At 41.9% G+C, this 27,273-nt stretch overlaps 1 protein-coding gene across 1 annotated transcript; it reads right to left on the bottom strand.

Annotated features, from left to right (window-relative positions):
• HACD4 (3-hydroxyacyl-CoA dehydratase 4) lies at positions 1-13,972 on the bottom strand. The gene is made up of 8 exons (XM_069964312.1): positions 13,744-13,972; positions 12,399-12,496; positions 8,910-9,037; positions 7,117-7,229; positions 5,607-5,713; positions 3,685-3,810; positions 3,515-3,607; positions 1-856 (listed from the first exon to the last, which is right to left on the bottom strand). Exons 2-7 carry the CDS (start codon positions 12,493-12,495, stop codon positions 3,525-3,527), a joined length of 654 nt encoding a protein of 217 aa, XP_069820413.1. The 5' UTR covers position 12,496; positions 13,744-13,972; the 3' UTR covers positions 1-856; positions 3,515-3,524.
• Between the last annotated feature and the right edge of the window lie 13,301 nt (positions 13,973-27,273).

Raw genomic sequence — 27,273 nt, 5'->3', positions numbered from 1 at the left:
TGTAAGGATGGCAGAAGTCTAGTCATACTATATTATCTCCGTAAAGGGACATTCCAATCAACAACATTTTTGTTGGTGGTGGGAAATGCAAAAAAAAAAAATAATTTAGCAAATTTTGAGTGTCGGTTTAGAGCAGCCTGTGCTCACCCTCTACGAAGGGAGCTCAGTAAAGGTATGCTGTACATGGCTAGCACCCATCTATAAATACCAGGAGGTTGTGCTGCATATGTTTTGCATGTGTCACCAAGGGGTTAAAAATAAAACGTAAAACTTTTATTTTATTTTAAATTTATAGTTGTTTACAACATGTAATTCTTTTCTGGCATTGATTATATACATATTCTTTATACATCATCTATATACATAACACCTGCCAAAGCATATCCACTTTTCAGCTTTAGGCTGCATTCACGCATCCACAATTGCGAACAGCACTTTGTGCCTCTATAGTGGTCTGCAATTCACAGACCAGTACATTCTACCAAAGTGATCTGTGCTGCAGTTTCGGATCCGCACTATGAAATGTTTTTTTTTTTTTGTTTTTTTTTTGCAGCACGGGTCACTGCCTATTCACCGATCTTAAAAATTGCGGATGTGTGAATAGGTACATAGAAACCTATAGGTTTTAGATTTCTCTGTAATTGCAGATTCACAATTATGGACACATTTTGCAGACGTGTGAATGAGGCCTTAAATTCAATATCGTTTGACCTTTTTGTTTTATTATACTGCCTGTTAAATGTGAAAAAATACCAGTTTATCTGAATTATATAAACAGATGAAACATTAGCTCTTCTCTGGTTTGAATTAGATTTTCAGTGATAACAGCATCAACACTTTTTGTCCAACTCCATTACTGCAAAATAAAAACAGTACAAATATTTTCACATTAACTTCCTTTTATGGTCCCCTGTTGACATCGGGGAGACCAGCTGATCATTTTAAGTGTTCAAAGAGAAAAACCACCACTAGTGCTCTCTGGGACCTTCTGTCTCCATTAAGAACACATAAACATTTAGCTTTGCTGAATGTTGACATATATGGGAAAATTGGGAGAGATTGTATTGTATGGTCTCTTTTAGGCTTTTTTCACATACTGTTTGAACATGCCATCAATGGTACATGGACATTAGTATTTCCCAATGTATATCTTCAAGAAAGGTTGCAATGATACTGAATTGGCATATGATACTGTATTGGCATACAGTGCCAAAAAAGGGAAGCTAATGTGTGTCCCTCTGCCAAAAAAGTCAATGCCAATATTATAAGTGAAACATGGTAGCTAGGGGTCCTAGCTGGCATAGAAACTTAATTTTCTGTTCTTGTGCAAAAATCTATCACTATGAATGAAAAAGGTATATCAGAAGATTCGTGGTTTAGAAATCTAAATAGTGAAGTAAAAGATATAATATAGGAAGTATTTGTTTGCAGTAATTGTTGTTGCCACAGTTAGGGGAAGAGTGGAATGGATATTGCCTTGTAAATCAAACAAAGAGTGTGTTTACATGCACTTAAAGGAGAAGTCACGTGAAAATGATAGAATCGCAGGCAGACTGGTACGGGAACATAACAAAGAAAGTATACTTACCCGCCCCTATAGCATCTCTCTCACTGCTCTCTTACAGCCACCAGGTGTAATTTTCTCCTGGTACGTCACAGCCCCAGCTGCTGCAACTGTATGGCCTCATGTGACTGCAGAGGTGCCCTGTCCCAATCACTGATTGGCTGAGCCGTCAATCAGTGAAGTATGTGATGTTGCAGGAGGCTGGCAGCTGTCGGATAGCATTACAGGGGCACAGGGATGGGTAAGTATACTTTTTTATGTTCCCGCACCCACCTGCCTGCCTGTATTTTTTTTATTTTTGTGGGACTTTTTGAATCCGCTGCAGATTGCATGCTGTCGTTTTTCTGCTGCTGCATGAAATCCTTAGAGGTATGTGGGAACAAACACATATAGGTTTTTTTTTCTCTTAAAATAAGAATGTTTTGAATTTATATTTTTTTATTAAACTAAACAATTAACCTTTTATCTTTAAATCATTAAAGAGGAATTTAGCCCAAACCTTAAATCGAACGTACCAGTTCACTTAGTGATTTTTTTTTTACCTCCACTTCCTGGTCGGTTCTAGTACGGAGATCCCAGTTTCTTCATGGGCACCCCGACACCCCCAGTGTACCAATATCTCCATTGTACCAGCCAGACTTCATTCTGATGAAGGCATATCATGGAGGGGATATTGTTACACTGGGGGACACAGGGCCCTCCCCCATTGTATGAAGCAGGCCAAAGTGCACATGAAGGAACTGGGCAACATTTTGGAAAATAGACTGCCCCACTGGGATCCCTGTGCCAGCGCCGACCAGGTAGTGGGGGGGATAAATTCACCAAGCGAACTGGTACATTCGCTTTAAAGGGAACCAGTCATGACACTTCATGCTGTCTGATCCAAGAGTTATTGGGGGAGTCCCCAGATTCTGCCCCCCCCCCCCTCACCACCAGCAGCCATAATTGATAGATCTTATACCAAAACAATTAGAGATCTATCAATTAAGGCTGGTGGAGTTGGGTGACTCATTGCTCAGGAAGCACAAAGGTGATGAGTGGAAAATTGGTCAAGCATTAGACAAATAAAGAGAGCAGTAGGTACCTGCTCTTTCTGTTTTGTTGCAGTAGCCATTTTTTAAAAACTGACATCAGCCATTGCAGCCGCATTTGTTTGTGTTCACTATTGATTTGGCTATTTTGGAATTCTTTTTAAAGCCAATGTACTGTCGGGTACATTGCTGCTTTCTTTCTTTTTTTTTTTTTTTGTTAACCATAATCATTTGCTGCGGGGATTCCCATGGCGCGGCCCTTTCTTGGAAATGCTATCTGGTTCTCGTCTTTTCCCGAGCACCGGCCCGCCCAGGAGCACTGGGGGCAGGCGCGCTGCCCCTCAATGTTACGAAACCCCTCTCATCTATGACACGGCTCCATTTGAATCAATGGAGCCACGTCACAGAGGTGAGATCGCTCACTGAGGAGCGGCAGGCCTGCCCCCAGTGATCCAGGGTTGGTTCGGTGATTGGAAAAAGACCAGCAATGAGTGCGGGAACCAGGCAGCATTTTAAAAAAAGGACCTGTCACGGGCATCCCAGCGCTGATCAATTAAGGTGAAAAGAGAACAGTGATGCACCTGATGCTTCATTCGCTTTAACACATTGATTCCTTAACACAAAGCTTGTCATCAGTTTGATAAGCCAATTCAGATGTGACAACCAATTTAGATGCACATCTTCAGTTACTAAATAAAACGAAGTTAAAAAAAAAAAAACATTGAGCAAAACTTTAGCTGCTGCTGCTATGTTACTAATTTACATTTCTTTTAGCAATTTTATATTTTGGGTATAAATATATTAAATATGAAATAATAAATGTCACACTTCCCTATTCATTATTTTATGAGGATTTGCTGAGTATGTCACCACTTGATCTGTGGAATGTATCTATACATTATTAATATTTGTTGCTTACCTGACTTCTGTCACTTCACTTTTAGTTTTAACTCTTGTTGCCTCAGATACAGTTTTCTTTTATGGTAAAGGTGGCTGCATGTGTACAAAACACCTAAGCAAGAACATGTTTGTTAGCCAAGTAGTAATGCAGAGGTTAACAGCATGCATTTTTTTCTAACAGAACCTTACCTGCAGGTAAAAGAACCAGATATGCTTTCAAAATATAAGGGAAGTGAATGGAAACTGCAAATGGCAATGTATAAGAAAATGTACCCAGGGCTTCAAAATAAGGCAGTGATGCATAGACTGTGTACACTGCAAATAGAAAATAGGAAGTAAAATGCAGTAGACATCACTTCATGTTTAGAATTGATCATAATTGTGCAGCTAGACAAAATAGTTACAAACAAAACAGCTCTGACTCTTAAAGAAATGGTTGCCACAGGACCTGTGGTACCTGGCAGCAAGATATTAGCAGCAGCTTCAGTAATTGTGAAGTATGATCTCCGTGGATCTCTAGATCATAGAACATCCCACAAATGCTTTACAACCCTAAAAGCAGCAAGCACTCAAATATATATATATATATATATATATATATATATATATATATATATAAAATATTTCCCATAGCAACCAATCACAATTCATGTGTTCTCATATCCGTCTGTCGGGTCTAACCCATAACAACTTGGCCTGTTAAAGTTGTTCAGATCTTTTGAAGACCCATTTTTCATGTTTCTAACATATTAACTTCAAGAAATGAGTAACTGCTTCTTAGTAATGTTAGTGGTTATTTCAACAAACTTTAAATAAATCAAAAGTACAGACAATTGTACAAAACTTTATAATATATCTTATCAGAGAAAAAATATTCTTTCTGCTCTTAAAGCTTTTCCCCTCCATGTGTATGGGTAAAATATATTATAGCACAAAAAGTAGAACTGACTGCCTGGCCTAAATGTGCTACATATTGCCATTAATGTTTTTTTTTTTTTGCAAAAAGAAAAAATGATGCAAAGTGTGGACATAATAAAGGTACCATGGGCATCAGTGTCACAAGCGCTAGTAACATACCAGCAGGGTAATATGGGGTAAAGGCTGTATTCGATGTCCCCACCCGATGAGCATTTTAGCATGTTGAATAACAGTAATCAGCCAACAAGTGAGTGTTTGCTCGCCCATCTGCTGATCACTGACCCTATTACATGGGGGACTCCTTTTGCAGATAATCTCTCTGTGTAATAGGACTTCAAAGGGGTTTTCCGGTGTTGAAACTTTTTATATATTGCTGCAAGTATATAAAAAATAAGGAGCTTATGCTTACCTTTCCGCGTTCCCCCAGTGTTCTCATCTCTGGGTATCAACTCATCTCAGGAGTGACACCCGCTCAGCAAGTCACTGACTGAGATGACCATGGTGGCCGGATTGTTCAGTGAGAAGTACAAAACAAGAAAAAGCGTATGCACTCAAAAGGTTGCACGTCAACACATGCATTATTGAAAAATTAGTTTCTATACACAAAATACTAACAGAAGCAGTAAAACGAGACAAACCCTAATTACTACCAGTCGTTAAAAGCACTAAAAATGTCACATGCTAATCCTACGTGCATCAAAGTTGGGATACCCCAAACAACCTGACCCTGGTCAACATCAAATGGAATCACATAGAATAAAGCAAAGAAAATAATGCAGTTTATAACGCAAATGAAATATTGAATAATGGACAAAGTTCACAATGTGTGGTGGATATCAGAGGGTCAGATGGGGACAGCACCACCCCGCGTGTTCTGCTGTCCTAACGACCTCCTCAGGAGTGTTCAGATGGGCCATCCGTAGAAAGCCTGACGTGGAGCCCCCTACTCCCGCATGGCATTATATGTCAATATCCTGCTGGGAACGGGGAAAGGCTTTGAATATTCGTGGCACTGTAATGAAGCAACCAGGCGGCTGTTTCATTAAAGTGCTGCGAATATTCAAAAAGTTTCCCCGCTGCCAGTAGCTTTTTGACATATGATGCGGTCATGGGGGGAGGGGGCACCTTAAAATGTACATGTAACTTTTTTTTTTTTTTTTTGGTACCCTGAAATCACTTAGTAGGTGGTTTACCTTCAGCTAGCAGAGACAAAGGGTGGACTGGAATCCATAATGAATAGTAAAGCCACGTTAGAGCTGGATATTCTATTCCTACTGCAGATAACAAAAGGTATGGGTATCTGAAAAGGAATAATAAGTCATGTACAACAAAATCATCTCTAAGTAAAGAATAAATGTCTGATAGATCCCGGTGGATATAGTGACCCATGTTTTGCATCAACAATAGCTAGCGATTGACAGGGTATAACATAATGTATTTTTGTTTTTTCTTATGTGAGGTGGGACCTTTTACAGCTGTAGTGAAGATGGTCCAAATTGTGCAGATATTGGGAATTATATTTAGAGTTCACACAGGATGGATTCCTTGTGGATTCTACTTGCAGATTTGTACAGGTAATAAAAGAACAAATTCAATGGTTATAAATTGATGGAGCGATAGATATCTTAGGTGAATAATGCCATGCTTATATGTACATGGGAAGTGGTAGTCTATTGGCATGTCATCAATTACTTTTGACTTCTTTCTGACATACAGGCTAAAGAGTGCTATAAAGCCCATTCACAGTGCAAGACTTGTGTTCCTTTGTGATATAAGTAGTAGTTAGCGTTGAGCGGAACTGTTAGGGTTCTGCAACTTTTTTCGAACCCAAGTGCTCAGCATTTGACTTGCAGCGGCCGGAGATGTTGGATGATGCGCAAGGGAGTCCTGGAGAACATGGATACAGCCATATGCTTAAAAACTTAACAAAACACCCCAACACAATGTTCAGTGTGATTTTCTTATTGGCTGGCAGTGTGGTCTAGGTTGTACAGCCATTAATGCATAAACTATATGTCCTTAGGACTTTGCAGGTAAATAGTTTTCACAACCATGCATCTATTCAAAATAAATAGAAAACTATCACCATGTTTTAAACCGCATCACAGCATTGCTAGAAATCAGAAACTATGGCCCAGATTTCTCAATCTGTGTGAAACAGCAAGCAAGCATGGCTCAGCTTTCATTTTACCAGAGCTGAAGATGAGCGACGATTGGTTACTATGTTTGTTTCACACAGATTGATAAAACTGTGTCTATTTCTTTTTACCTAGAATGTCTGGATAGAAAGTTGTTTGAATTTTATAATACTTTGACATGATCATGTGCAATTCTGGTAACATACCCTGTTTCCCCAAAAATAAGACATCCTCCGCAAATAAGGCATAGCAGAGGATTTACATGATAGCTTAAAATAAGGCATCCCCCTGAAAATAAGGCATCCCCCGAGTGTAAGACCCACGCCGCCACCAGGGTTATGTCTGGATATGCTGGTTTGTGATGACAACTACTGTACAGTATATAATAAATTATATTAAAAATTTTGTTCAACAGTAAGTGTGAATTCTTCTTCATGGAAAAGTAAGACTTCCCCTGAAAATAAGACATAGCGCATCTTTGGGAGCAAAAATTAATATAAGACACTGTCTTATTTTCGGGGAAACATGGTAAATGGTTAGTTTTCTGACTGGTAAATCTTATTACCTTATAACATCCCACAGATTCCAGAGGAAGAAGAGAAGGCACACTATACATTTACTCTGTACTTCTTCTTGGCTTGTGATCACCAGAAACAAGATGATTAGTCTTTCTGTCACCTGTAATAAAAAAAAATGGGAGTAAAATGTAAGGAGGCTGACCAGTGACACACAAATTCCATTTCCTACCATATGCTATCAGTTATGGCTATGTCCACACAGCGATTTTTTAAGTAAAATAACGGTCGCTAAATTGATTTAAAATAACGGCTGTTGTTTATAGATTTCAATTATCCTCACTAAAGTTTATGCAAACAATGTCCGTCAGTTCACATAATGTATTAACTAGCAGCTGTTTTTCCCAGTGGCCATCAAATTAATGTTCAGGACATTTATTTGCTTTATGTTGCAAACAACAACCGTTTTTTTGCATTTTTTTTTTACACAGGACGTCATTTCACCGTCATTTCAAGTCCGGCAACATAAAAAATAGAAAAGCAAACACTGTTTCTGTCCTTACCCTCACTCCATCTTCATGTGAATTTCCCGCCAATCATGGAGCTCCAGTTGGCACAATCTATTCTCTTTTCCTCTACGTCTTCTGCTTGTAGCGTCAGATGACTGGCAGCTTGCTCAGCCAATCGGAGCTGAGCAAGCTGTGACTCATCTGATAATGTAGCAGAGGAGGGCTGGCCAAACTAGTTAGGCCACTGTGAGAAGTCACCAACACAAGATGGCGCCGGTTGTGGTCTACAGGGAATCACGTAAGTATGCGTTTTGATACTTTCTGTCCCCCTTGTGCCCTATGCTCCCTCCCCCCCACTGTGCCCCACTTTACCTGTACTACTACACCCCTCATCTGTTCCTGTACTACTACTACTACACCCCTCATCTTTACCTGTACTATTACACCCCTTATCCACTATACCTCCACAAAACACTTGTCTCAAACATTAAAATAGTATCTGATGCAGCAAATAGAAAAATGTTGTTTATTTAGGAAAAAAAAAATCAAAATTTAAATCAAGAATCATCCCAAAATTTTTTATATTAAAGATTTTTATTTTTTGTCCATATTGCCCAGCCCTACTTGCTGAGTGTGGGGGGGGGGGGTATAGAGAAGGGTGACAGAAGGCTTATTTAAACACATTACAATGTTAAATAACATTGTGATGTTGTCCTTTAAGCAAATTCTATTTAACTCGAAAAAACATCCACACCCCAAAGGGTGTTAAGAAGCAGCAATCTCTAACCTGAACCTGAATAATGAACTGTTTATTCATAGCCAATGTATGCTAAATAGAGATGAGCGAACCGGGTTTGGGATCAAGTCGATTCGAGCCCGAACGTTCGGTATTTGATTAGCGGGGGCTGCTGAACTTGGATAAAGCTCTAAGGTTGTCTGGAAAACATGGATACAGCCAATGACTATATCCATGATTTCCACATAGCCTTAGGGCTTTATCCAACTTCAGCAGCCACCACTAATCAAATGCCTAAAGTTCGGGTTCGGATCGACTCGAGCATGCTCGAGGTTCGCTCATCTCTAATGCTAAACAGCCGTTATTTTAGACTTTGTTTTGAGTCTAAAATAACGGCCGTTAAAAAAACATTGTGTGAACATAGCCTACTAAAGCAAAAACACCTTTGTTATACAGTATCTGACTAGACAAACAAAAGTGCTTTGTACGTGAGGTTCAACAGGTTAAAATATTCAGAATTACAGCATATAAGCAGGCAAACACAAATGTATGAAACTGTTAAAAAATATGTGTTTGTGTGTGTAATTGCTTTGTATACCTGAGAACATTTTGGCAGAAATGATTGTTGCTCTACACCCATTGGAATATGTAGTAGCTCCAGGGCTGAAAGTAGCTGGCAGACTTGCATTACTAGGCCAATTGCGTAGAATGTATCTGCAAAAGAATCTGTTCAAAGTAGATTTTACACTTCATGCACAATAAAATATGCTGGAAAGAAGAAAAAGAAGTCACAATTAAATGCTATAGATGCAGAGACTCCTAATGTTATGTTAAACAACTAACTAATCAACCTAATATATTTAACTAATGGTAGTGTTATCTGTAACAGTACTGGCTTCAGCATGCTTTTCTATGCTTCACCACTGAGTAACTGGAAAATAGAAGAACCACAAAATGTGTATCGTCTCTGTCTCCTCCCTCTCTCCCAAGACAACACATATTCCTCTGCTATTACAAAAGGCTTGGCTGGATCTTGCCTCCAAGCTTTAGCCCCCCCCCCCCCCCCCCTTCAACTAGTGATGTCACCAGCTCTGACAAGCCCATCCAGCTAAAATCACCATCTCCCTGTTATATATACATGTATACCTTTATTGGGACATTTAGGGAAAATAAGGTATGTTTACAGCACACTGCTGTGTTCTGAGCATTTCCAAGGTAGAAAGCAGACAGGGAGCAAAATCAGTATGTGCTGCGACTAGGGATGGTCCGAACCTGGTTCAGGTCGGGTTCGTACGAACCCGAAACCTCGGAAATGATTCCCGCTGTAGGGTGGATACAGCGGGAGAACCGCCTGGAAAACTGGATGCCGAGCGTTCGGCAGATTCGGACCATCCCTAGCTGCGACTTCACCAATAGTCTGCGCTGAAAAGATATGTTCTTGTTGTTCCAGAACTGGGGCAGACAGGTGCTTTGGATCATTGTAATGGTAAAAATCCTTCTTCATCTTCCGCATTTTCATAGAGGCCTGAAGGTTTTGAACCAAAATTGACTGATATTTGGAACTGTTCATAATACTCTCCCCCTTCACTAAAGCCCCAGTTCCAGCTGCGAAAAAAAGGTCCCCAACCATAATGCTGCCCGCACCATGCTTCACTATGGGTATGGTGTACTTTTGGTGTTGTGCAGCTGTGCAGTGTTGGCTTTGCACCAAACATACCTTTTGGAATTATGGACAAAAAGTTGACCTTAGTTGCATCATATCATAACACTTTTTCCTACATGCCTTTGGCAGACGTGATGTAGTTTTTAGCAAAACATAGCCGGGTTTTACTGGGTTTTTTTTTTTCAGTTGTTTGTTTTTTAAGAAAAAGCATCCGTCTTGCCACCCTACCTCCACATCCCATTCTTATGAAGCATACGGGAGACTGTTGTCACATGCAGTAAACAACCTGCACTTGACAGAAATTCTTGCAGCTCCTATATTGTTGCTTTAGGCCTTTTGACAGCCTCCTGGATTAATTTTCTACTACTACTGCTATTTTCTACTCTTTTTCGTAAGTTTTTGAGAGACATTCAGCTCTTGGTCATTGTTGTGGCAATTTTTATCCACTTCTTGATGACCCTTCCCCTAAATGATACCTTACAATGAGACCTCTTTGATGCGTTCTAAGTTGTTTACAGCCATGACTTCCTGGGAAATGCAACTAAGAAATTGTCAGGTAGATTCTACTAGGACAGTTAAAATTATATGGGATAAATTAGAATTAGAGATGAGTGAATTTACAGTATAAACGGAGCAAATTGCTTTGTTAGCTCGGCAATCTGCCTCTCCACCCGGAAAAGTTGAATCCAGGACTGGATTAACCTTTTCCAGACACCCGGGGTGGAGCCGTACAGACTTTAAAAGCAGCAGGCTGATAAGCAAATTGCCGAGCTAATGAAGTGATTCATTTATTTTATACTGTAAATTCACTCATGTCTATTTATAATCACAGTAAATGATGGCAGCTACGAACTGACTAGTATTTAAAGTGATTAATTCTGAACACATCCCCAATTATATGAAGGAGTTTATACTTCTGCAACTATGTTATTTTAGTTGTGTTATTTTTATTTCCCCTCTAAATGATTTCAGTTTGTTTTTCAATGCAATTGTACTGTTTAGGGGTTACTTAGTAGGTGGAAATGAACTCATTCATGACAAATGACCCTGCAGCTGTGTCTGCCAAGAGGCATCACAAGCCTGTAGGAATGCACTTCCAGGGTTACAGAGTATATATCTCAAAGCTCAAAATCTTTTCCTGTATCCTATACTTCCCTAAATTAATAAAAGAAAAATAGAACCCCTTACAATCATTCGAGTTCACGCTGCATTTTTGCAGTCCATTTAATGTTTGTTTAATGGAAAAAAACAGACGCAAAAACGCATGCATTTCTGTGCATCCGTTTCAATCCATTTTTCCCTTTTTTTTTTAGCGTACACAAAAACGTGTACGTTAAAAGTAACCATTTAAAACAGATCTGTTAAATAGACAGCAAAAATACAGTGTGAATCCAGCCTTAAAGGGGTTATCCAGTTAGGTTAAATATATGTTGAATCATCCCCCCCTGCTGGAGACTAACAATTTATTACCTTATCTGTCTCCTTCTCTCAGTTTTGAGCTGTTGCTTTCTGCTGAAGACACAAAGATCCTCTCCGCTCTCAACCACCTCCTACCCCCTCCCTTCTGAGATGGCTCATGTAAATAACATCACTGGCTGGTTGTTTATACATTGTGTAAAGCCGGGAGAGTAATCTGAGGTCAAGGTACTTGTGATCTTACTGTGATTAACCCTTCCTGCTGTACAGAGAGTTGCTTACATCAGCTGTATCAGAAGAAAGGGGGTTAATAGCAGAGAAGAGGTTTGTGTCTTTCTCAGAAAGCAGCAGCTCAAAAATGAGGGAAGGGGCATATAAGGTAATGACATGTATGGAATGAATTGTTGGTCTCCAGGAGGAGGATGAAAAAACATGTTTTTTACCTAACCTAATAACATAACTCTTTAACTAAAAGATGTTGTTCAGCCTAAAGGTGTTCATGGCCCATCCACAGTACACAGTTCAATGGGAGTTGCTCTGTAATATTCCAGTGCCACCACTACAAAGTAAGGAGCCACAGCTTCCAGCTCCCGTACATTGTTTATTTGTGCCGAATAGTCCTGCCAACTATTAATGGCATATCATGTGTAGGCTAGAATACCTCTGGAACGCTAAGTAACTGTAGAATGAATTAGTGAATGACAAATATGTACATAAAATCCTGTGAGGTTATTTCTCATTTATTGATGTGCAGTATATTATGGAAGCAGCCATTCCACCTAGTGTTTGGTTTTATAGAGATCGCCCTAGGTCTTGCATTTTACACTGTTTTATCATTTTGCTTTGGTAGAAAGTAGAAACAAAATATACAGTCAGATCTCACCGATATGCCTTCATTTGGTAGAATAGCGTAATATCAGCTGTTATTATTCTACACAAAAAGATGTAAAACCATACAAGATATTCCAGGGCAGTGAGTCATGATATAATTAGAACTTTACTTTATACCTTTTCCAAAGAAAAGCAGCCTGGCTGTCATATTGGTGAAGATCCATGAATGGCCACAGAATTGTATAAGGTAATACACAGAGAGATAAGCCTTCATCCTGGAATTACAAAACCAGAAAACAACTGTTATGGTTTCATGATTTGGGTGTCAATGGCGAAAACAATTTTTCTTTTGTTGTTTTGTTCATTTCTATTGCTTGTTTTTTCCTTATTTGACTGTCTTACAATGGGATTTGACTGCGTGATTGTCTGATCACTCACATAATACACTGCAGTGCCAATCTACATTGCACTATATTATGTCTGTCAGTAATACACTAACAGGCATACAGTAGCTAATCAGAACTTGATCGGCTTCCATAGACAGGACACCGAAGGCCTCTGGTATCCATAGCTACCATCGGAACTCTGCGATCACTCTGCAAGAATCCTGATGGTTAATAGAGGGAGGTTTCTCCCTCTGCTATCCCTGTTAGATGCTGCGGTCTAACTGACTACAGAATCTATAGGGTTTACTGTCTGGATCAGAATGCGATTCCAGTCCCAAGAGTTGCGGTGGGTGTCCGGCTATGATTGACGGCCTCTGTGTCCGTTTCATCCATAGACGTGCAGGCACGTCCAAGTGTGCGAACAGGGGCTAGGCCATATGCAGGGTAAAGTGAAGCTACAGTAACAATTCTGAACCACCCTGGGAAACCTGGTTAGAGGTTCTCCAAAGACAACAGCAAGAGATGTCACCATTAGGCCCCTTACACACTTCAGTTTATTCTGTACACATTTGCGAACAGAATAAGGACCCATTCCTTTTTCATGGCCCCATACACACCCGTAGATGTTACAGTCCCATGTTGGGACTGTGATGCATGCCACAAAAAACAATGTGCAAGCTATTGGCTGCAGACAGCTCTATGGCTGTGTTGATTGGGCTTTAAAATACAGTAGAGATAGCTGTATGGGTTTTTCTCTGTAAAAAAAAAAAAAAAAAAGGGATGGGAATGACTGCCTACATGTAGCACTAATAGCTTTGTATGCATAGGTTGCAAAGGCAAAAATGATAACACTTGCAATATTCAATAATTTACTAATTGTTACAGTTTCCCATGTATATAAAGAGAATGCCTCTTCTAGGAAGAGATTGAGTGCATTGCTTTCCAGGCTTGCCAATGTGCCTGTGGGTAAAAACTGAAGCAGCAGCAGCTTTTTATTGTTTTCAAGATCCATTAATCTAGGCCACATTTGTTAGAAGCCTTCAACTCCTTTGATCACACTTATAAATGTGAAGCTTTAGCAATAATCCTTTTCAATCAGCATTTACAACAATAAAGAGACTGTTACACAGACCTACCTATCAGGAGGATGCCAAACCGTTCTTAGTGTTTTCCTGTGCAGAGGTGCCCTGTTCTCGGAGATCCCACTTCCAGGTTAAACCAAGTACAGATATGACTTCTTTATGAGTCTGTGCTTTACATCCTAGGAGTAGGCGCCCCCACCAACATTGCTTCCTAATGTAAAAGGATTTCAGAAATGTACACAGTGAAGAGTAACACACAAGTCTCTGCAAACTTACACTGTAATACCAGCGACTGGGAGGAGAAGGAGACGCCCATCAAGTATGCTGAGCTCCCTCTACTTCCCTCCTACTTTACTTTCCCTTTTTTTGTACTAGTAGTCAGATCTTATTGAGTTTACTGTTATGGAACACAGATCTATCTAACGGTTACTGTCTCTTCTTCTAAGAAGCAGCATTGGGCAGAAAATATACTTACCTCTAGTGTTGTAGGATGCAAGTATCTAGGAGTATGAGAAAGTGACACATTTTCATGGTGAATGCAGTGTCAGGTCTGATGCAACTCATTTCTGTTCTTTACATTATTTCATAACTAACATACAATTATTGCAATATTTTGTTCCAAAATGGCCATCATCATGTATTTTTTCTGTGGTGGTGTTCCAATTTTTTAAGAGCTAAAGTGTTTCACTATTTCCAGGGCTTTTGTTTTGTGGGATGCTGTTTTTTCTCATTTGTAACATTTCTGAGTCATTGATAAATTTTTTGTCATTTTGTTTTATTTTTATGTTTTATGCTATTTGTCACATGGTTCTTTATGCTGTGGGTTGTTAACAGGGATGAGCAAATTTACAGTAGGAATGAAGCAAATTGCTTCATTAGGATTGAACAGCAACTTGTCAGACTGTGGGCTTTGAAGTCTGTGCCGCTCCGCTCCAGGTGCCAGGAAAAGCTGGATCCAGGCTTGGGAAACTGGAAGAAGCCAGCTTTTCCTGGCACCTAGAGAGGAGCAACTCAAAGCGACTTCAAAGCCAGCAGTGTGACAAGCTGCCGGCCGATTCTAACAAAGCATTTCACTTTATTCCTACTGTTAACACGCTCATCCCTAGTTGTTCCACTTACAATATGTGTAACTTTCATTATCTTTTACTGCTTTTCCATGTGTCAAATAGTTTTTATAGAAAAAAAAAACATGTAGCAACTAATCTTTAAAGCAACCCACAATCTGTACCCACAATCTGCCCCCCCCCCCCCCCAAACCACTTGTACCTTCAGATAGCTGCTTTTTATCCAAGATCTGTCCTGGGGTCCGTTCGGCAGGTGATGCAGTTATTGTCCTAAAAAACAACTTTTTTTTTTGTATGTTTTGGTTTTTGTGTTGACCCACCTATTGTAGCCCCCGAATAGGGTGAATTGTATATTTATTATGTTGTTTGTCACCATGGCCGGTTAGGTTATAAATAAGGCAATAAGTTGGTTGAGAAGGATCAAAGGAAGTTGGACTCCTTTATTTATTTAAGCATTTGTGTAATGCATTCTGTACCTGTCTATGATTGTATGTCTTGGAAAATAAATAAAAATAATTATTAAAAAAACAAAAAAAAAACAAAAACAACTTTTAAACTTGCAGCCCCGGGCCCAACGGCCGGGGCTTACAATATCTGTGCCCTAACTTTGCACCACCCCTCCGTCCCTCCTCCCCATCCTCTTCATCATAGGAATGCCACTGGAACATTTTCTCCTGTCTGAACATTGCACAGGTGTCTTAACGATCCAGCCCATGTTCAGTACTCACACAGCTGAGGAATAGGAAACAATCTGCCTGGAGCATTCCAAATGATGAGGAGGGCAGGGAGGATGGACAGAGAGGTTGTGCCAGCCTAATGCATAGACATTCTAAGCCCCGGCTGTTGGACACGGGGCTGCAAGTTTAAAAGTTGTTTTTTTTGGACAATAACTGCATCACCTGCTGAACGGACCTCAGGACAGATCTTGTATTAAAAGCAGCTATCCAAAGGTACAAGCGGTTGGGGGGGGGGGGGGTGGTTCAGATTGTGGGTACAGAGTCGCTTTAACATAAATCAGCTGTTCAGAGTTTTGACGACAATTTAGCATTTTTTGTGCAGCCAAATGTTACATTAAAGTCTAAAACCAAGTATACAATTCACTACATATGGTTTGGTTTGTGGCATTTCTGTCATTATTTGAATGGCCATTTTTCTCAATATGTATTATGTTCTCGTTATAGTGTATTTTTCATTTTTTTCTTGTTTTGTTTTTGTTCTCATTGGGTCTGGGATATTTTTTGTGCCTATTTTGTATCTGGTATATATAAAAGTTATCCTTTGTTGAGGGGGAAACAAAATATAGTATAACTTGTTTTTAACCCCAGACAACCAAGGACGTACCTAAACGCCTTGGATGCCTGTTCCCAGACGACTCTGGGCGTACAGGTAAGTCCTGTGTTATGAAGCGCACTCCGGAGCTCCAGTCACTTATCGATCAGGACCCCCGCAATTCTGATCGTTGTGTTTGACCGTGGACTATGGGTAGGACTACAGATGTGCACCGCAAGCTGTCCACACATACATGGACCCCTCAAGGATTACGGTCCGAACCAACACATCTGTAACACGTATGGATGTGTGTATAAGCCATAAAATGAATGGGTTAGCATTTTGTCCACATTTGCAGGTCGCAAATATCAGATGTGTAAAAGGGGCCTATGGGGTAATTTATATGTGCCATGCATGCTGTGTCAGTACAATAGCGCAAAGATTTAAACTGTTTTGGAGCTCACAGCATCATAATGAAAAATGATGGCCGGAGTTCCGACGTCCGGTCCGTAGCACATACGGACCGTGCATGGAAAAAGTGAACGACCCAAGCTGTGTTTGTACATTTGCGTATTTGTTGCGTCTCTTAGTTTATGAAATGAGAAGCTAAACTGTCTTTCTAGGCTCTGTAATATAATCAGTATTATCAGGTGTGTCTGATTGTTCTAATGCTGAAAGACTGGTACTAAATCATGATTTGTCAGCTGGTGCTTATCAAGATTGATCTAAAAACTGCATGGTGAGATGAGCACAACTCAAGCATGATTGAGTCTGATTGTTCATCATTTGATTACCAGTGGCTGAAGAAATTGGATGCAGCCCTAAGACTGCCTGAAAAACACAGAATGGCCGCTGTTCTTAAAGTTAACCCTGGCCACTACTGCAGTACCGGCTGGATGAATATCACTTCTTTCAAATTGGAATGCGGGCGCATTCGGGTGTCCCCGCGTTCCAATTAACCATAGGAGAAGCACTTTACAGTCAATTTCGTGTGGCTGCTATTCAGTGAATATCAGCCACACAAAATTGACATGTCAGTTTTCAGTGCAGCCGCATAAAATCCCGGCCAGAGTGTATATGCTCCAGCCGGGATTCCATAGAACACAATGTAATTTCACAATTTCAATAAATAGCGCCCAGTGTTGCAAATTGCAACAACCGCTTTTCTTTTTTGGAAAAATAGTGTGTGAACAGGGCCATAGGCTGTATCATACAAGTATATTGAGTAATGGGGAAAGCCATCAAGAGCAGAGTGAGGATGGTCTTACACTGCCCAAACAAGTCTGTAGAAAGAGGAGGGGGTGGGGGGGATGCTTGAGCAGGGTTTCTGGCCATAGAAATGTCTGTAATGAGAGGTTAGACTGCTTAGTGCTGGTCTGGGAACTCCTGAAGGTTTGCTACAGTGAGGTAGGATTAGTTTAGTGTGTATATAACATATAGAAGGTTGGCATATACTAGTAATAGAACGGCCAGATGTAGTCTGCTCCATCTTGTACACACGCAGGACAGCTGATGATAAACACTAGAAAATAGGCAAAATGCCTTGAATTGTGTTTATATGTTTAAATTATTTTATTAACTGGTTAAAGGGAATATCTTTAAGTTTTTCTTTGAAAACTAACATGAAATATATTCTATTTATACAGATGACCAACCAAGACTTAGAAGTTTTCATCTATCAGGAAGGAATGTACAGGGTCTGATAAGAATTTAGAATATGCACAACCCAAGATAAGATGCATGTGAATTATTTCAGGAGTTTAAAATTACTTGGCTTAAAGGAATAGTACACTGTGTGCTTGCATTTTACTATAAACCATCAGAGATACATTCATACATACAGGGTTCACAGCATGCTTCAGCTTAGTGTTTTGGCTTTACTTTTGCTTGTTTTTGGGCTTCACAAACATAAGACATAAAAGAAAACACATAACTGGAAACATGGTGCTTGTAAATGTACCCTAAAACTTCAGCAATCTCTTAGTTCTCTATTATGTTGTACTGCTATACAACAAACTTTAGTGGAATAGAAAACAATGGTCAGCCTTGTTTTTTATATTGTTTTTGTTTTGAAGAATAAAAAAGTTCAGACATGCATGCTTTATAAATGGTATACATTGGCTTCAACAATTTGGGTCAGTTGGGCAAGCTTCAAGAAATCCATTATTAAAATGAGGCATATACATATTATTGGGGTTCCCTCATAAACCTATCTGTGAGTCACATGTGAATGTGTAATATGTGCTTGCCCAGCCATGGAATTGGCCGAGTTTGGTTCTAGGAATTGGCCGAGTGTTTTGGACCCAACGTAAAATCACTATTATATACTATTACTATCACTATTGTATATAATCACTATTATATCACTATTGTATATCTCTGCAACCACATACCTCCCATTACCACTTAGAAGAGTGGATCATTCCCAAGATGGTGAACCCACATTTTGGCATTTTGCATTCTGCAATTCGGAATACTTTATTGTAGTTCAGTGTGCAACAGCATTTTAGCATTTGTCACCTACAGACTGTCACCATAAAAAATCATTTTTGGTGTTTGGCAACTATTAGATGGGCACAATATGGACACTTTTTGCACCAGTATTATGGACATGATACCCAGACTTCTCATGATTTATCAGAACTAGCGTTATAGTGCTCTAACTCTATCACTATTTCGCCCATAATTAGAGATGAGCGGACCTGGAGCATGCCCGAGTTCATCCGAACCCGAACGTTCTCCATTTGATTAGCGGTGGCTGCTGAAGTTGGATAAAGCCCTAAGGCTATTTGGAAAGCATAGATATAGTCATTGGCTGTATCCATGTTTTCCAGGCAACCATAGAGCTTTATCCAACTTCAGCAGCCACCACTAATCAAATGCCGAACGATCGGGTTCGGATGAACTCGAGCATGCTCAAGGTTCGCTCATCTCTACCCATGATATGTCTGCCAGATAGCTGAACTGGAGACGAGAGTGGTGCTGTCTCTGAAGAAAGTGGCCCTGTTTTTTAGCGTTGGATAACTTTCCAAAAATTGCTAAATTTCAAAAAGCAATTGGGTTAATGCTTAGTATGATAACTGGAAGTAGGTGGGGATGGTTCAGTGGCAATCCTTTTCCTTTCTTTGGAGGCCTACAGGGTGTCTCTCTACACTAAGATAGCAGTTGTAAGTTTTACATTTTTATTGCCTATCTGTATACATTTAAAGATTTGTGCAAGAATACAATTGCCTAGTTACACAATATTACTTTGTGCATAGTCCTAATATCCAAAAAGTAAACCGATATGAAAGGGAATTTGTCATCAGCAATTCATGTCCCAAACTAGATAGCTGTTAGGTTAAGGAGACACTTGTTAACTTTCATATATCTGTCTGTACTGTTAAAAGTTTGGAATATGAATTAGAGCTGACAAATTCACTTTAAGAAACCAGGTGGAAAAAAATACTAAAATGTTCCTTCTTCCACAACCATGAAGAGAGTAAAATGCACAAGATTATCAAGTGTGCCTGTTTTTTTTTAATGTGCCCAGCTAAAATGCATGAAGTTTTACTTGTATATTGAATTGCCACTATTTTGCAGTATGCTTTTTGGATCTGGGGCTTATATTAGATCTGGGGCTTAGATATTGAAGAGAATCAGATCCAGATTAAATTTGGAAATAGATGTAGTACAGGGCTTCAGCTCAGTTATCAGAAGATTTTGACTGAACCGATAGTGAAGAGTGACGGTCCTGCAGGGGTGATGGAGCTGGTACTGCCTTGTCACTGGTGGTCCTGAGGACTTCTGCAGGGTGGGGCTATCTGCTCTTTGGCGCTTCCCTTTAAACTCTATCCCCTTGAGGTCTGCTGTAGAGGTTGTAGAAGAGCTGCACCTAGGTCTTTGGGTGGTAGTGGAGGTTGGTGTAGTGGATCTGGTAGTTTCCCTGGGGCAAACTCCCTGATACTGCTGTCTGGCTGGTGGTAAGATGGTTGATGTGGTGCAGATGAGAAAACAAACAACACCAAGATGAAGACGGGGGTGGTGCAACAGTAACTTTTACTAACAAAACAGTTCTCAAAGAATGTTATCTTACAATCCAGTTTCCTCACAGTTCTTGTTATATAACTGGTGTACTTACTGTAGATTGGTCTATGATGGGTTACTGTGTGTGAAATTGTTGTTTAAGGGTATGTTCACACTGAGCAAAAGAGGCGGAAATTCTGAGCAGAACCCGCAGACCATTTCTCTGTTCTCATCCCTTTTGGCTGTTGTTTTGGTCACTTTTGCATTTTGTCATTGTTCTCACCCATAGACGTAGTATGAAGCAGTGTCTACAACCCACACAAGTGGCTCAGGCAGTGCAGCTCATCCAGGATGGCACATCAATCCGAGCTGTGGCAAGAAGGTTTGCTGTGTCTGTCAGCTTAGTGTCCAGAACATGGAGCAGATACCAGGAGATACCACGCCAGTACACCAGGAGACATGGAGGAGGCTGTAGGAGGGCAACAACCCAGCAGCAGGACCGTTACCTCCTCCATTGTGCAAGGAGGAACAGGAGGAACACTGCGAGAGCCCTGTAATGTCCTTTTGTCTGCTTAAACTGTCAGAAACAGACTCCATAAGGGTGGAATAAGGGCCCGACTTCCACAAATTGGTGTGTTTACAGCCCAACACTGTGCAGGACGCTTGGCATTTACCAGAGAACACCAAGATTGGCAGATTCGACATTGGCGCCCTGTGCTGTTCACAGATGAAAGCAGGTTCACACTGAGTACATGTGACACAGTCTGGAGACACCGTGGAATGCGATCTGCTGTCCGCAACATCCTTTAGCATGACCGGTTTGGCAGTGGGTCAGTAATGGTGTAAGGTGGCCTTTCTTTTGAGGGCCGCACAGCCCTCCATGTGCTCGCCAGAGGTAGCCTGACTGCCATTAGGTACCGAGATGAGATCCTCAGACCCCTTGTGAGACCATATGCTGATGCGGTTGGCCCTGGGTTCCTCCTAATGCAGGACAATGCTAGACCTCATGTGGCTGGAGTCTGTTATGAGGCATTGAATCTACAGACTGTCCTGCCCGTTCCCCAGACCATGAATCTGATGGAGCGCATCTGGGACATCATGTCTTGCTTCATCCACCAACCTCACGTTACATCACAGACTGTCCAGCAGTTGGCGGATGCTTTAGTCCAGGTCTGGGAGGAAATCCCTCAGGAGACCATCCGCCACCTCATCAGGAGCATTCCCAGGCATTGTAGGGAGGTCACACAGGCACATAGAGGCCACACACAACCTCATTTTGATTTGTTTTAAGGACGTTACATCAAAGTTGGATCAGCCTGTAGTGTGTTTTTCCACTTTAATTTTGTGGGTAACTCCAAATCCAGGCCTCCATTAGTTAATAAATTTGATTTCCAGTGATGATTTTTGTGTGATATTGTTGTCAGCACTTTCAACTTTGTACAGAACAAAGTATTCAGTGAGAATATTTCATTCATTCAGATCTAGGATGTGTTGTTTGAGTGTTCCTTTTTTTGAGCAGTGTACATATATTAATAGATATTCGGAGGGCAGGAAAGATCCTACCTTTTCTGCTCTCTGGCACTCCACTTCCTCCATCTTCACATCCATGCAGGTATTCCTGCAGATGTGAGGGGTGGGAGCATATTGCGGGCGTTGCAGGCATTGTGTATGAGCGAAACTACGCCTGCACGCTATGTCCAATAGCTGCCCGATGTTGCCAATGTTACTGCGACATTGGGCAGCTTGGTAACCAAGAGCCTCATTATTCTTGTAAAGATTTTTTCCCTATTCGCCCTATGACAGCACCCCTGGAGAGCGTCCTTCCCCTTCCCAAAAGACAGGAAACAGCCGCCAAGGATGAAAGCTTTAAAAGGGGCAGGACCGACCCCAAACTCCAGTTCTGTTTCCTGTCTTCTAGGAAGAGGGAGAGTGAGACTGCAGTCTCACTCTCCCAGGAAGGATCGCCGAGGAATGAGAACTGAGGCGCCCGGTCCCTATGATTAGTCCTCAGGACAACGGGTTACCTGTGCCTGGCGTAACTCTTCTGGGGGAAGCCGCCGGCCAGTCTGGATTGTCCCGGTCCGTCGGGCCTCCTGTTCACCCTCACCTCTCGCGCGGATGTCAGCAGGGAGACGCGGTGAGTGCCGGTCTGTCCGGGCGTCCTTTCCTGGGCCTCCCAGAGTGGCAGCCGGGTGTCAGGTACGAGCGCTCCTATAGGAGCGCTTCCGGGGTCTGTCGTGCGTCCCGGCTGGCGTGTGACGTCACTTCCGCGGGACGTCTGACGACTTCCGGTGCGGCCTAGACGCGAACGGCGGCCTTTCCTGGAGGGGACAGGGAGGCGGCGGATCAGCCAGGTACGATCCCGAAACCTCCGGGCGGGCTCCGTTAGTGGGAGGGGTAGGCGAGGGGCCGTGCTCCGAACCTCCACCGGAAGTGGAGAGGGAGGGGGCAAAAAAGCTCCCTTTAAAAGGAACAGGAGGCCTAGACAGAGGTGTGTGCTCCTCGGACGGGACGCCAGCCAGTTCCAGGACCAGGCAGAGTGGAAGGTTTTCCCGTGTATACTGCCCCTTCTGCTGATTCTGCAGCATGGAAGAACCAGAGCACACTGAATCCCAAGAGACCGGGTCGGAGGTGACTGTGATGGTCGGGTGAGAGGGGTTGTACCCCAACATGGTTTATTCCCCCTATAATGGTTTTCATATGTATTTTAGGAAGGTTCCAAAAGACCTAAAGCTAAAAAAGAATGTGCCATGTGTAGGAAGAAATTACAATCATCCTATTCCAAGAACCTCTGTAATACATGCATTACTAAAGTCATGCAGGAAGAAGCTCCATCTTTCATGGCTACTGTTAAGTAAGAATGTATTTTTTAGGGGGTTCTTTTTCGGAGTTTTTTATTACCCCGAATGGTTTTTTTCTGACAAATTCTTAATTCCTGGCAGAACCCTCATTAAGAATGAGATCAGATCCTCCATTTCATCTGACAAGCCTTCTACCTCTACCTCTCAGCTAGAGGTTTCTGCACTATCTCCCTCTGTTCCTATGTCTCCTCAGGAGCCTATCCAGATTGAGGATGAGGAGGAGGGGGAATACAGGGAGTCTTCTGATTCTGAGGAGGATTCTGCTGGAAAAGCGTTGTTCCCTATCGACAGTGTGGACGCTTTAGTCAAGGCTGTTAGAAATACTATGAAAGTGGAGGAATTCAAGGAACAACATGGACAAAATGTTTGAGGGTCTGGCTCCTAGGAAAAAGAAAGTATTTCCATTACATAAGAATATTAAGGACTTAATCCAGAGAGAGTGGAATAAGCCAGACCGGAAGTTCTTTGTTCCCAGAACCCTCAAACGAAAGTATCCGTTTGATGAGATAGAAACGGAATATTGGGACAGGCCCCCTATGGTGGATCCAGCAGTAGCAAGAATTTGTAAAGGGGCCTTCCTTCCATTTGAGGATACTGAAGTGTTGAGAGACCCAATGGATAAAAAGGCTGATGGGTTTCTTAGAAAGAGTTGGGAGGCGACAGCGGCTTTATTTAAGCCTGTTGCAGCTACTACTTCGGTTGCTAGGTCAGTAAAGATGTGGTTAACTGACCTTGAGTCTAGTATTAAAGATGGTACTCCTAGAGATGAATTAATTAAGTCTCTCCCATCTCTTGCTAATGCCTTAGACTTTATGTCAGATGCATCTGATGACGCACTCAGACTTATAGCAAAATCCACGGCTTTCTCTAATTCAGCCCGTAGGGCTTTATGGATTAAGGACTGGAAAGGGGACATGGCCTCCAAATCACGCCTCTGTGCTATGCCATGTCAAGGTCAATTTCTCTTTGGCCCAGCCCTGGACACTGTCTTAGAGAAGGCATCTGACAGGAAGAAGGGGTTCCCTTCAGTTGGGCCTCCTCCGGCTAAACGGCCCTTTCGTGGCAAGGGTAGGGGGGGAGCCCAATCTTCCTCATCTAGGGGGAAAAACTGGAAAGCACAGGGGAAAAGCAAAAATTTTTTGTTTCCCAAAAATGCGACAAGTAAAAAAGATGACAAGCAATGACGCCAGGCCACCTGTGGGGGGACGCTTGACCCTATTTCACCCAGAATGGGAAAAGATAAGCAGCAGCAGATGGGTGTTAGATTCAATAAATGTTGGTCTAAAACTAAAGATGTCGTCTCTCCCAGGTGGTCGTTTTGTCATTACAGATCTCAACAGGGATCCTCAAAAACAGTCAGCTCTAGAATTAGAGATCCAGTCTCTTCTCCTAAAAAAGGTATTAGTCCCAGTCCCTCAGTCAGAGATAGGGAAGGGTTTCTACTCAACCCTATTTCTAGTAAAAAAACCCAATGGAACGTTCCGAACTATTATAAATCTGAAAGACCTAAATCAGCATTTATGCTACGAGAGGTTCAGGATGGAAACGATTCAATCGACCATCCTGAATCTCTCGAAGGACTGTTTTATGATGACACTGGACCTGAGAGATGCATATTATCATGTTCCAATTTTTCAGAGTCATCAGAAATACTTAAGAGTGGCAGTCCGAATCCAAAAGGAGATACGTCACTATCAGTTCCAGGCTCTCCCTTTCGGGCTTTGTCAGGCTCCCAGAGCCTTTACAAAGATTATTTCAGAGGTAATGGCCCACATAAGGGAGAGGGATGTGCTGATAGTCCCGTATCTGGACGATTTTTTGATCATAGGCCCTTCAGTAGAGATACTGACACAACAGGGACTACTGGTACAAGAAATTTTAGCCAAACTAGGTCTAGAAGTAAATCTAGAGAAATCTTGTCTAGTACCAAGTCAGATATGTTCCTTCCTAGGGATCAGCCTCAATTCAATAGTCCAGACGTCTTTTCTCCCCCCGCAGAAAGTCTCAAACCTAGTATCAAGGGTGATGGAATTAAAGAGAAGGGGCTCCTGCACCATCAGACAAGCAATGTCGGTTCTAGGGTTAATGACCTCAGCCATTCCAGGGGTTTGTTGGGCCCAATACCACTCCAGGAGGCTCCAGGCTCAGATTCTGGAGGTTTGGGACAAACACAGGTCTTCCCTGGAGATGCAGTTCTCCCTATCTCCACAGGTTTTGAGGTCGCTGGAGTGGTGGTTGGATCCCCAGAATCTATCCAGAGGTGTCCTCTGGGAAAAGGAGGAGATCTTCCAGATCACGACAGATGCCAGCCCAGGAGGGTGGGGAGCCCATGCGGAGGCCCTTCTGTTGCAGGGAAAATGGAATCCCAGGGAGGCAGAAGATCCACAAAATGTCAGGGAACTAAGAGCAGTGTTTTTTGCCCTGTTAGGCAGTTTAGGAAAGATAGAAGGGAAACATGTAAGAATACTGACGGACAACTCCACAGTAGTGGCTTACCTCAACCATCAGGGGGGGACGAGATCAGACAAGCTCATGAAAGTGTCTCACTTCATTTTCAGGTTGGTAGAACAGAAGATTCTTTCCCTATCGGCCCTCCACCTGAAGGGTTCAGAGAACGTGACCGCAGACTATCTGAGCAGAGTCTCTCTGAATCAGTCAGAATGGTGCCTCAGTCGGACAGTGTTCAGACAGATCACGGAATTATGGGGGAATCCAGTGATAGACCTGTTTGCCAACAGAGCCAATCGTCAAGTTCAGAGATTCTACTCTCTGAATCCAGTAGAGATGCCGTCAGGAGTGGACGCATTTGCTCAGGATTGGAGCAGAGATCTACTATATGCCTTTCCCCCCATACGTATGCTTCCCAGAATGCTAAGAAAGGTGAGGACAGACAGGGCCCTTATAATAGTCATTGCTCCCTTTTGGCCCAGAAGGGTATGGTTTTCCTGGCTGAGGAAACTCTCAATAGCCAGGCCATGGGTTCTTCCAGAGACCCAGGATCTCCTATTCCAGGGCCCAGTTCTGCATCCCACATCGCAGCATCTTCATCTGACGGCCTGGCTGTTGAGAGGCAACTAATGATGGATAGAGGTCTTTCCCCATCAGTTATTGATACACTCTTAGCTAGCAGAAAGAAAGTTACTTCACAGATCTACCTAAGGACGTGGAAAGTTTTTTGTAGGTTTATGGGATCTCCGATTAATGTCCTCAATCCACCTGACATAACCAAGATTCTAGAATTTCTACAAAAGGGTCTAGAATTAGGGCTAAGCACCAGTACCCTAAAGGTACAAATTTCAGCTTTAAGCGCTCTGTTTGACTTTCGTATTGCAGACCACCAATGGATAAAAAGATTTATAAAAGCATCAGACAGACTCAGACCCACAGTAAGATCAAACATCCCTCCATGGGATCTAAATATAGTGTTGTCGGCCCTGGCCCTCCCTCCTTTTGAACCTTTAGAGGAGCTTTCAGAGAAAAATCTATCCCTCAAACTTGCCTTTTTATTAGCTATAACTACGGCTAGGAGGGTAGGAGAGATTTCAGCCCTGTCTATTATCCATCCTTATATGACGGTACTAGAGGATAGAATCATTTTATCTCCTGATCCAGCTTTTTTACCCAAGGTGGTTACAGATTTCCACCGATCGCAGCAGGTAATTCTACCCTCCTTCTGTCCCGATCCAAAGAATGAGGGAGAACGTAGATTCCACAATTTGGATGTAAGACGTTGTCTCTTATTCTACCTGGAAAAAACTAAGGATTGGAGGAAATCTCAGAGGTTACTCCTTCTATTTCAGGGAAAGAATAGAGGTCAGGCTGCCTCCTCTAGATCGGTCGCTAGATGGATTAAGGAGGCCATTAGCTTAGCATACTCCTCGTCAGGATTAGCCCCTCCAAGGGCTTTTGGGGCTCATTCAACCAGGGCAATCTCGACATCTTGGGCAGAAAGAGCAGCAGCATCAATATCTCAGATCTGTAGAGCAGCCACCTGGAGCTCACCACACACCTTTTTTAAGCATTATAGACTGCAGCTTCCAGGGTCAGAAGACCTTTCCTTTGGGAGAAAGGTGCTTCAGGCTGTAGTCCCTCCCTAATAAGAAAGCCTATTCTAGTCTCCAGGGGTGCTGTCATAGGGCGAATAGGGAAAACGTAAATTACTCACCGGTAATTGTTTTTCTGTGAGCCCATGACAGCACCCCTCATAATACCCACCCAGAAAGAGAGATATATAATGTATTATAAATTGAAATCGTACAAATTGGAATGAGGGAATAAGAGTTATAAGAAGTAAGGAGAAATGAAGATAAAATTAAACCTTAGCTTCTTTTTTCATTTTTTTCATTTTTTTAGCCCAAACAAGGGCAGATGGAAAAAGATTTTTC

Source organism: Dendropsophus ebraccatus, chromosome 3 (genome assembly GCF_027789765.1).
Source record: "Dendropsophus ebraccatus isolate aDenEbr1 chromosome 3, aDenEbr1.pat, whole genome shotgun sequence".
In the NCBI taxonomy this organism is placed as follows: Eukaryota; Metazoa; Chordata; class Amphibia; order Anura; family Hylidae; genus Dendropsophus; species Dendropsophus ebraccatus.
This window is presented reverse-complemented; position numbering and strand designations above follow the sequence as displayed.